This window comes from Battus philenor, unplaced genomic scaffold, assembly GCF_028537555.1.
Source record: "Battus philenor isolate CCGP_79_NKW_IND1 unplaced genomic scaffold, ilBatPhil1.0.hap1 SCAF_17, whole genome shotgun sequence".
Classification (NCBI taxonomy): domain Eukaryota; kingdom Metazoa; phylum Arthropoda; class Insecta; order Lepidoptera; family Papilionidae; genus Battus; species Battus philenor.
In genome coordinates, this window is record NW_027181679.1 from 9,087,816 (window position 1) to 9,097,982 (window position 10,167).

Below are 10,167 nucleotides of genomic sequence, written 5' to 3' on the forward strand. Positions count from 1 at the left end.
AATTTGTTTCACACAGTGACAAGAGTTTTGAATTACAATATTCTGTATGATCGAAATATATTTGCAATCGCATAAATCGGGACCTGGGTTGGCATGCCTTCAGATGTTTTATCGTTTATTGTTTTTTTTTATTAGTAACTGCTTTTGACAATTACCATTTGCCCAGTCACACTTACTGGCAATATTTATAGGTCCGTCGCAATTCAATAGAAATTTTTTTAAATGAAATTTCATTCAGGTGGATTTAATTCTAAAATCACAAGGATAACGTACAAAAATAACTTTTCCATTTCGTAGACGGCAAGACTCTAATAATAATTTGTTTATAATTTCATAGTAATGCTTAATTGTACACTTAATTTTTGTTTGATTATATCTTTCCATGTATGTATGTAGTTGTCGTGGAAAACAAGTGTTATTTTGTTTTATCCCACAATCCTTTGGGCCTTTTTTCTCTATAATTTTTTTCGTGTCATAAAAATGTAGCTGAACAGGTCAAATTAATGTCAAGTTTTTCGTTTTTTTGAGACATTTGGCGATTCATTTTTATATATGCAACTAAGTGGGCTTATGAAAACTTATCTTCGAAGTTTACAATGCTTCCAGAAATGGAACTGGCTATTAGTAATCTCATTTGAAAGTGAGTGCAGTAAAGAATGGTTGAAAATAGAAAAAATATATATCTTTAGAAGTATCGTTAGCGGAGTTAAAAGTGGCCGCACTTAACCCAGTAGAAAAGTTCGCCCACTAACCAATCACACAAACATAATCCCAATATCAAAGTACTCAAGCGTCCCGTTAAGAGCGTGGCTGTGCCGATGCTTAGTTAGACGGTAGTTATTCGTATGGCATTTAGCGTACTTCGTGGGGCATTAAAGCGATAGTGTTAAGCGAGTCGGCGGGATATGTTTTTGCACCTCAATTAGCTTATTACGGGCAGTGCGTGCCGCAAGGGTGCTAATGAGGCGGACAAACTCCGCTTTGGCAGTGCGCCCACGCCGCCTGTACTCGTGTATGCACGGCAACGGAACCTTGCTTATATATGCGCCCTTGTGGTTTTATGTTTGATGAACCTAGATAACTATATACCCTCAACCTTGGGTATATTTTTTGTAATTTGACGAGCAGGTTGCAACCGGTTCCTTTATTTAGTTTCGAGAATAGAGGTGGGAAATTTTCAGAGATTTCCGAACGTCATAGACCAATTTCAAAATGTATTCCATGCTAATAAAAAAGAAAATGTTATTGTAACGTAATACAGAATGATCAATCTTCCAATCTAATTGGTCACCGTGGAAGAATATGACCAAAACTTTTTAATACACCAACAGAGAAAAATGATACCCAATATAAATATCAAATGGGTATCACTGGAGGAAGCCTTTACCAATCGAGGTTTCCAGTAGATTAAATAATCAGATTAGACTAATAATTATATAACGATTATATATATAGTTAGTTTAAAATATTTTTTTATAAAGATTCATACAAATAGTTTAATAAAGTTGGAAATGAAAAAAAAAACAGCAAAAAGCAAATTAACTTGTGCATGCATCGATTAAAAGAAATGTAATTGTAAAAAAAGTTAAAGGCTTTTTTATTAATTTATTTTCATTACGGAGTTATTAGTTTGTACAGGATGCTTAAAAATAAGTGTAAAAGCTTTCAAGCTTTTTGCTGCCGATTGAGGTATACATCAATCCTTTTAAAGTTTATACACCAATCACATTGTGCATATCGGAGAAATAGCTTATGTAGTGAATTTTTAAAGAAAGATATGTGCTTTGACGTCACCATAATTTTATGATTACAAAAACCTACAATAAAGCACAGATTTGTAGAACCTTCTTATACGACCACCAGCGTAACAATGAACAACGTTAAAAAGTACGAACGCTCTGGTGATTGAAATAAACTTTCCGATCATCTGGACTTACAAACATTCGTCTACCCCCATGAGTTATTTTTGTTACAATAAAGCTATTTTACAACGTGCTTACATAAGCTTTTAAATCCATAATCAATTAAACAGTATACAAATTTTATTAGTGCAGATTTACTAAAATTAATGTATCGCTTTTCCCGATTGTGACAAGCTGTTTAATTTCTACAGGAAATCTTTAATTATGTATCAGATGTTCACATTGTAACTGAGCTGGCCTACTTGAAGATTGTGTGCTAAAATGCCGCTGATATTTAAAATTAAATTAATGTTTAATATTCCATTGATTTTGTTATAGTATTGACTTAAGATGTAAATACTTTAAAAATATCTCCGCAATAACGATAGAAAATAAACATTTAAATTGTTAAGCCTCGTCTTCATTTGATTACAGTCAAATTGTTTTGATTTAGGTCAATAATATTGTAGATGAAGATTTTATAAACGTAAGTAATTATAAATAAATATAAATATTACTCTATACATGTTGATTATTTATAGGTTTTTGCTCCTAACTAGCTTCAAATGGGTTTGTAAACAAAATTTACGTCTATTTCTAATCATTTTGTATAAAGGGCTCGCTCTTAAATTTTTTAACTGGATCGTGTCACGCCAATGTCTTCTTGCAGTACAAACTCTATAGGGACAGATATATAGTCAAAAATAAAAAAAATTAATACGTCGTAATCCAAGTTTTAAAATACGATTTTTCTTAGTTTATTTTATTCTTAGTCATTTTTGAATATGGTGTCCTACATGGAAAATAAGCTATACATTCACCCCTTAAAAGCGTTTGCACTTATAACCAATCAACCTGTACTCGTATATTATGCGTGTTTATTGATGATATATTCAATTCTCTTTTCTGTTTTTTATTTTGTTTTCGTTTCAAATGCGGCTTACCTTAAATACTAAAGAAAACGTTATTATATTTTGAATCATACAAAACAATATGTTCATAAGTTATATAGATTCTTCTTTTTATTTATTACTCATTGAGCGGCATCTTAGCGGCCCGCGAAAGGTGCACGGTCAGCACACCGTGTTCGCGAATACATTAGCCCAACATTTAATGGCTTCCCGGCCACTCTGCGGTAAGGCCCGTGAAATACGTGCCTGCCACTGCAACCTGATATGAAAGACGGATAGGCACGCACGTGCTTGTCGTCGGAACTCTTTCAAAGATATGCATTAATGTGCCATATAAGCTCCCATAACAAACCTCGTACTCTCAAAAGTTATCTGCCCGTCGCTGCCGAAAATAAATAATAAGAAAAAAAATCAGTGATCAGTTTATTTTTCATGTGTAGATAATTGACAATGATTACCTACAAAAATATGTGTTATAATATGACATAATTTTCATTGTAATGTGTATATATATATATACACTTTTAAAGCTTTACTACGTCAAATGCACGGGTGCATTAATTTACAACGTTATTAGTCATAGTCATAGCATTTTCTGAAAATTTACAAGTGCCAAGTTTATTTATTTTCCCGTAAGAACCTTCTACTTAATGCGAATCTTATAAAGAAGACAAATGATATCTATATATAGCGTGTATACACTTATATATAATCTATTATATATATATGGGTGTGTGTGTATTTACGTCACTAATAAGTTTTATCTTTCAACAAATTTTACTTTTTGCATGAATATTTGTTGGTGATAATAAAAATGAGTGAAACTACAAAATGTCAAAAGATTTTTTTAAAGATAAGCCAAAGTTTTATTTTTTAGTGATTTTGATATAAACACGTCATTATACATTCAGTGTATTAGAAAATATTAATCGTAAAATATTTTCGCATAGAACCGATTAGATCTATCTTCTCAGAGCAAATTGCTGGCACGTATTACATAATGTGTTTATAGAAGAAAAAAAACTGTTACTGGATGATAAAAAACACAGTTTGTTCCGGGCAGTGGGGCTCAATCAGCTAATTGTTTGCGTCACGAGGATACCGTGTTCTTTGTTACAGAGCTCGCTGCGCGCCTCGGAAGCTGACAGCCGCCGGATGATGGATCGCATCGTTAAGCTGGAGGATGATGTACGCGCCTTGAGGGCCAACGAGTGAGTCGACCGTGTTAACATATCGACTTGTGAGCCGCACAATTCCCGCCGTTAATAATGGACAAAAGAGAATTCAAATATTACTATAAACACCATTATTATTACCAAATTTTCTCTACTTGACAAATATGACTTGTAATAAACGGTTAGAAATTAATATGAAAATCGCTGCCAAATTTTAATGATAAATTTCCGTTAACAGGGCGCAAATATCACCAACTAACAAAAAACAATTTTATGTTGGTTAGATAGACAGTTAGAAGAGTACCATTTTAATATCTTTATTATGACTTTTAATTCCTCATAAATAATGACAATGAATTCAGATAATAATTACTTTTATTAACCTAGAAAAGGTTAAAATAATTTTAGTATTAAATTGAAATATTCTTAGTTCAATATGCTGTTACAAGCGCTTTCGAAACGTCGATCAACATAAAATGTCAGTATTGTCCCTTCAGGAAGCTAGCTCCGGCTCTTAAAGTAGTTCTGCTGTGAGGAGCTGGCTAGAAACTCAACAGTTGCTTTTTTGAAACACAGTTTAACAATTAGTCCATGATAACAACATTTAATTCAACATATTAACATAACTATAGTATTCCTGGATGCAATTATATACTTTCCAAGAACACTATATTAATGTTAACGGATATTGAATATCTAAACCATAAAGGGAAAATATCGGTGTATCAATTTACTTTTTCTCAGGTTTGATTCAATTGAGAATAGAATAACGAATGGCAACAACGAAGATTCTGAGTCGGAATGCGTGCGTTTGCGCAAAGAGGTTGACACCATACGCAAAGCGAAGCAGAATTCAGAGGAACGTGCGCTCAAGTGAGGACCTTCTTTAATTGCAATAATATTATCTTTAAGCAATTAAAATACTTTTTTAAGTTTTAAAATTTATTTAACAGTAAAATCTTGTGGTATACGTTTTTATTTTTTTCAGCTTTTATTTGCTAATTTATCTATTAAATTTTTCTGTTCAATTTCCTTGTGTTCTTTGTAAAATAAAGTTAGCTTTGTGGTTCAGTGAGTACATCTCTGGTTAACTAAACTTACTCTTAAATTATTCCATATTACTTAGCAACCATTCTATTTGTATTTAAAATAGATTAATATAGTTTTATTAATATTTTGTCTAAACCTTAACCTTTCATGTTATATCATTATCATAGTATTAATGTGGTCTATATTTGTTTCTATGGGGAAATTGTTTGTATAAATGTATTCTAACAGCTTTCAAACCTATGACACATGCTTTCTAACAATTCAAATCGATATGAAGACTTTAATTTTGTAATTTACGACTAAATTGAATGTTTAGTTATTTCGAAGTTATACAATTTTTTTAAAATTTTCTTGTATTTATCTTAGAAGTTTTTTTATAAATTTCCTTTTTCGCTTTTTTGGCTAGTTATTATCAGCTTGTTACATTTGTTTCTTGCGGATTGTGAGAGATGTTAAAGAACGATTCAATTCCAGACTGGAACGTCTAGTTACGCAGTTACGTTCCAAGTTCAGCGGACTCCAGCTATCGTCGAACGGTCCGGACTCGCTCCCGAGCGAACCCGAGCACGACGCAAACGCGCGCGTCCGCCGTACAAGCGGCAACTCGAGCAACAATTCCACTGTTGTCTTTGGACCCGTAACCGATTTGTAGCGAACGGAACTGGGCCAGATATTATATGCCCTCACAACGGACTTGTTGTCGTCCATCTACCACAAAATGTTCTAAACGCGTGTATTATATAACAGCGAACCTAACATGTTGCCTTGGTGTACTCCCATTAATGTGAAATTTTACAATTGGAAATCCTAACGACGTGAATTAAAGTTGAGAAATCGGACAGTGATTTTAGTGCATAAAAATTCATTAAATATAGTTCATTGTTTAAAAGACAAATACGTAGTCGTGTTTATTACTCTATAGTTGTCTATGAATCTCATATGTAAAAACAATTGTTTAAAACATAATACGTAGATATCGTATGTAACTATTATAAAAATTGTAACTGGTAGTTTCGTTGTTAGGTCGATTTTTGCTCATCTATTTGCGCAATGCTTGTGATTTTTGTGGTCTCAAAATTATTTACTTAATTTGGAGGTGCTCATAACTATATGTACTCCGTACTTTGTATGTTTATTGCTACTTATATGTTTTAAATGTTAGTAAAATGTTACATTCTCATCATCATTGCGTATCGTTTGCATAATTTATTCGTCTATGCTATTATTTACCGACGCATTTATTCTCGTAGTGATTCGTCTTGCGCTCGCTTATACGTTGTTGGTTTTTGCAATTTTCACCTAATTCGCTTTTGACACCTTATACTATCATAATTTATTTGTTATACTTTAATAACATACACTTCGTCAATGTTTTTTGAAAGTCTAATTTAACGGTTACTGGCGCTAAACTCTGAACTCGCAATGTTAACTCAGAATACACCAATTAGTCTGCCTAACTCAAATCTTCTATATCAATATGTTAAAAACGCTCTTTAATTTTTTTATTATTAGCCTATATAAATAAGCTGGAATAAAAAAAAGATTATTTTTGAAGGATTTCTTTGCGTTAGTAATGCAATATAGTCATTATTGATGATCAGCCTTACCATGTCTTGTTGCATTAGAACGTATCCCTTCAACTGATCACTGTGAACATGACTTTTTAATTTTTACTACATTCTTAACGCGAACGGACGGTAAATGTAGTTATTGGTACTTTTTATTTAGCCGGGCGTAAGTAAAAAATTGCCAAACTCCATTCAAAACAAAGTGCAGTTTTCTTTTTTCTTAAGCCTTAATTTTGGTGTAAAAAGATGAAAATTTTGGATTTAGAACAAAAAAAGATGGAGTCTCTTATATTCAATAGAAGAGTATATTGGCAAAGCGTACAAAATGCGATTATTTAAAGAAAACAATTATTGATCAAACATTTTTTTTTAAAAAGAATTCGCATGTTGTTTGCTTCTCAACTAGTAACACGTACGCCCGGCTAGCGGAAAAGCACCTAATAATGTTCTTGTTTGATATAAACAATTTTTTTAAATCCGAAAATCTTTTCAAGTATTTTAAATACAATTCTTATTTTTAAATCATTGCCAGTTTTAAGAATATTTAATTAGGAATTTTTCTGCATGTGTTACGTCTAGCATGTTATTTCTACCACGATATCAATATGCTATATGGTATTCTCTAACGTATGTGTTTTTTCGCACGATTTGTTTTTTTGTTGGACATGTGATAATTGATTGATTGCTTACGTGGTACGTGGGTGCTTCACGACAGCTTGGTTATTAAAGGTTTTCTATAAGAAAACGCAAATCGGTGAAAGTACGACTACTTTTTTAATCATTTTTTCATTGTTGTGTCTAATATTTCTCAATATATACACGGGAAAAAGTGCTATTAATGTTTGTAGATTGCATTAGCAATAATTAGATTTTAAAATAACAAGCCAAGGACTTTACTGAGAGCCTTATATTACCCTCTTAATTACCAAATAATTAAACTTTTATAACTTAATATATCATATAAATGTCCCATAAAATTTAGAGTTGATTTGTAATTAGTTCGTTTTCACGCTAGTTGCCGTTTCACCTTAACATTTCGTAACGCTGCTTCTCAAGTTCAGTTGATATTTACATTTGTGTGTTTGTGTCATTATAACATTAATGTTACGAATTTTTAAACAAGTGTTAGGAACGGAACGCTCTCTGTCGCTACGTTTCATCCTTGATCATTTTAGGAACAAAGTGTGAATTTTAGACTTCTGTCGAGTGATGTCATCATATACGTCCAAATTCTCTTTGATTATGCAACACGTGCATGTACTTAAGAATTCAATGGCTCAAACATGTGATTTTACAATGTCTTACACAGTGTTTATTTATTACGTATTTATTGATCACAGTGTTGTATTTAATTTTACAGTAAAATATTGAAAAAGACACGAATTATAACGAACGATAGTGTAAATATTATATTAATGCACTATTCGAATTAACGTTTGGAACAGTGACGTAAGATTGTATACTAATTTTAAATTGTTTTTTTCTAACTACTTTTATTGCATATTAACAATTCTATGCTTCAAATATGTTTGTTGTGGACATGATACTCATTTTTATTTATATAGTTTTATCAATCATATTAAGATGTAGTTAAATCGTCACCTTATCCGACATAGCACGTCTACTGCTGCACACAAGTTTCTTATCCCAAAGAACATGTGCTTTTGTAAAGGTACTCCCAGGGTTGCTAAATAGGTTGTTAAATGTTTCAAGAATGTCGTGACATCATTTTAATGTATACCAGTTTTGCCACTCAAGCATTATTTTTCTGTTTTCTGTACACCTCGTCGGACGTATACTGCGCTTGCCCGTTCGAGGTTTTATACACCACAGCCTTAAAACCCCAATTATTATTAATGAACAATTAAATAAACAACTCTAGTATAAATAAAATATATTTTACCGTTCCTAAATAGGTGCTATCATTCAATTTTTTTACAGAAATCGTATGAAGCGTTCAACTTCAGCCCCTGGTAAGAGCAATCGTTATTAGGGCATAACTCTCCGACACCGAACACTCGGCCTAAATTTTTACTAACCACCGACGTCACATCTAGCATAGACTGATTTTACTAATTTATTGTTTTATATTTAAGTAACATACCAAATTGTAATTTTAGCTATTAATCTATGATAATTTAGGTTAACTTGATTGTAATTGTAACTTATTTGAACCTCATCGACGTGTAAGACGGAATTTAAATGCAAAAATGAAACGCATTTTTATTTTATTTTTTCTATGTATTACCTAACGTATTTTTTAATTATCTAGGTAATTTAGAATAAATATCTAAATTAAGGTTGAGATTAATTATCTCAATATGATAATCTTTCGAAGTCAATAAAACGATTGTTATACATACATACGTATCGATAACTTATATTTTTGCATTAATTTTTCGTCTTAGAAGATAAAATATATTGTAATGACAGCGCATGCCAATAAAGCGAGCGTTTATCTTTTTTTTTGGTTTATGTAACGAAATCTGCAAAATTATGCCAATAAGTTGTGTAAGTGAAAATCTAAATTGTTTCAATAATGTGTGAACAGTTGAAATTTTTTTTATTTAACATTATTTGTGTATCATTGTTAATATTTTTTATCTGTGAAGTTTTTAGTTGACATGGAGAATTAAAAAAATGGTGCCTTACATACGTAACTTGTCCGCCCGTTTAGCGAAAGAAATGTAAGAATCGTTCAATCTGTATTATTTCGTGCCATTTGCGATTTTCGCGTGTATGTTACTTCAGTGTTTTAATGATATACCTTGCTTGTGTCAAGGTGTTTATATAGTCGCATTGAAATATTCACGTCAATTAATTTCGGATTTAGTCTATTGCTTATTGCTTTCAATTATATCCAGGTACTGCTTTTGATAAAAAACTGATACACTATCTTAAATATTGTACATATTATATCTTAGTAAACATATCTAAATAATCTATATCAATGTTTAATTATACAGTTTTAAGACATTTAATTTTATTTTAGATTTCTTGGTATTAATCGAATTTTAAATACGTTCTACACACAATATTTTTAATTAAAATTATTTTTAGAGATTTTCATTAAGCTTTATTTACAACCGCAGCTCTTTGAAGGACAAAACACGGCAAGCAAAATAAATATTTTTTCGTATCGAATATGTTAAAACATTGACAATCGCATCCCTTTTGCTTTAGGATAATTTACATTGTCCTATTTTTTATTGTACAGCAACTATAATATAAAATAAGAATTTTGGGAATATTTTCTGGCATATATCAATGCTTAACATAAAAGTAAAATAATCATACCCTGTAAATTCTCATCGTGTAATATCGCCTCATATATTTTTTAAATTTACCGTTATGTACGCAGGCGCCATGTTTTTTTTTTCATTTCATATAATAATACTCATTGGAATGCAGCGATTGCCTCAAATCTTTTACATATTATTATTGTACAATTCTTGGTATAAAAAGGGTTTTTAATAAAGTATAAAAATAACTACTAAATTTGTTTTATTTTTAAATAAATCCTTATAGTGAGACTTTTTATTTATTATTCTATTAAGTGACA

At 31.2% G+C, this 10,167-nt stretch overlaps 1 protein-coding gene across 2 annotated transcripts in view; it reads left to right on the plus strand.

Moving 5' to 3' along the window:
* LOC137919625 (uncharacterized) overlaps nt 1-9,395 on the plus strand; it is a 43,543-nt gene extending 34,148 nt beyond the window's left edge. Inside the window, exons 5-7 of one of the 2 annotated variants that reach the window (XM_068762738.1) lie at nt 3,932-4,023; nt 4,732-4,860; nt 8,547-9,395. In XM_068762738.1, coding sequence (XP_068618839.1) covers nt 3,932-4,023; nt 4,732-4,860; nt 8,547-8,598 — 273 coding nt within the window. In that variant the 3' untranslated portion in view covers nt 8,599-9,395. Of the gene's footprint in view, nt 1-3,931; nt 4,024-4,731; nt 4,861-5,511; nt 6,509-8,546 lie in introns of those variants that run through there. The other variant, XM_068762737.1, reaches the window with a different exon arrangement.
* The last annotated feature ends 772 nt before the right edge of the window (nt 9,396-10,167 follow it).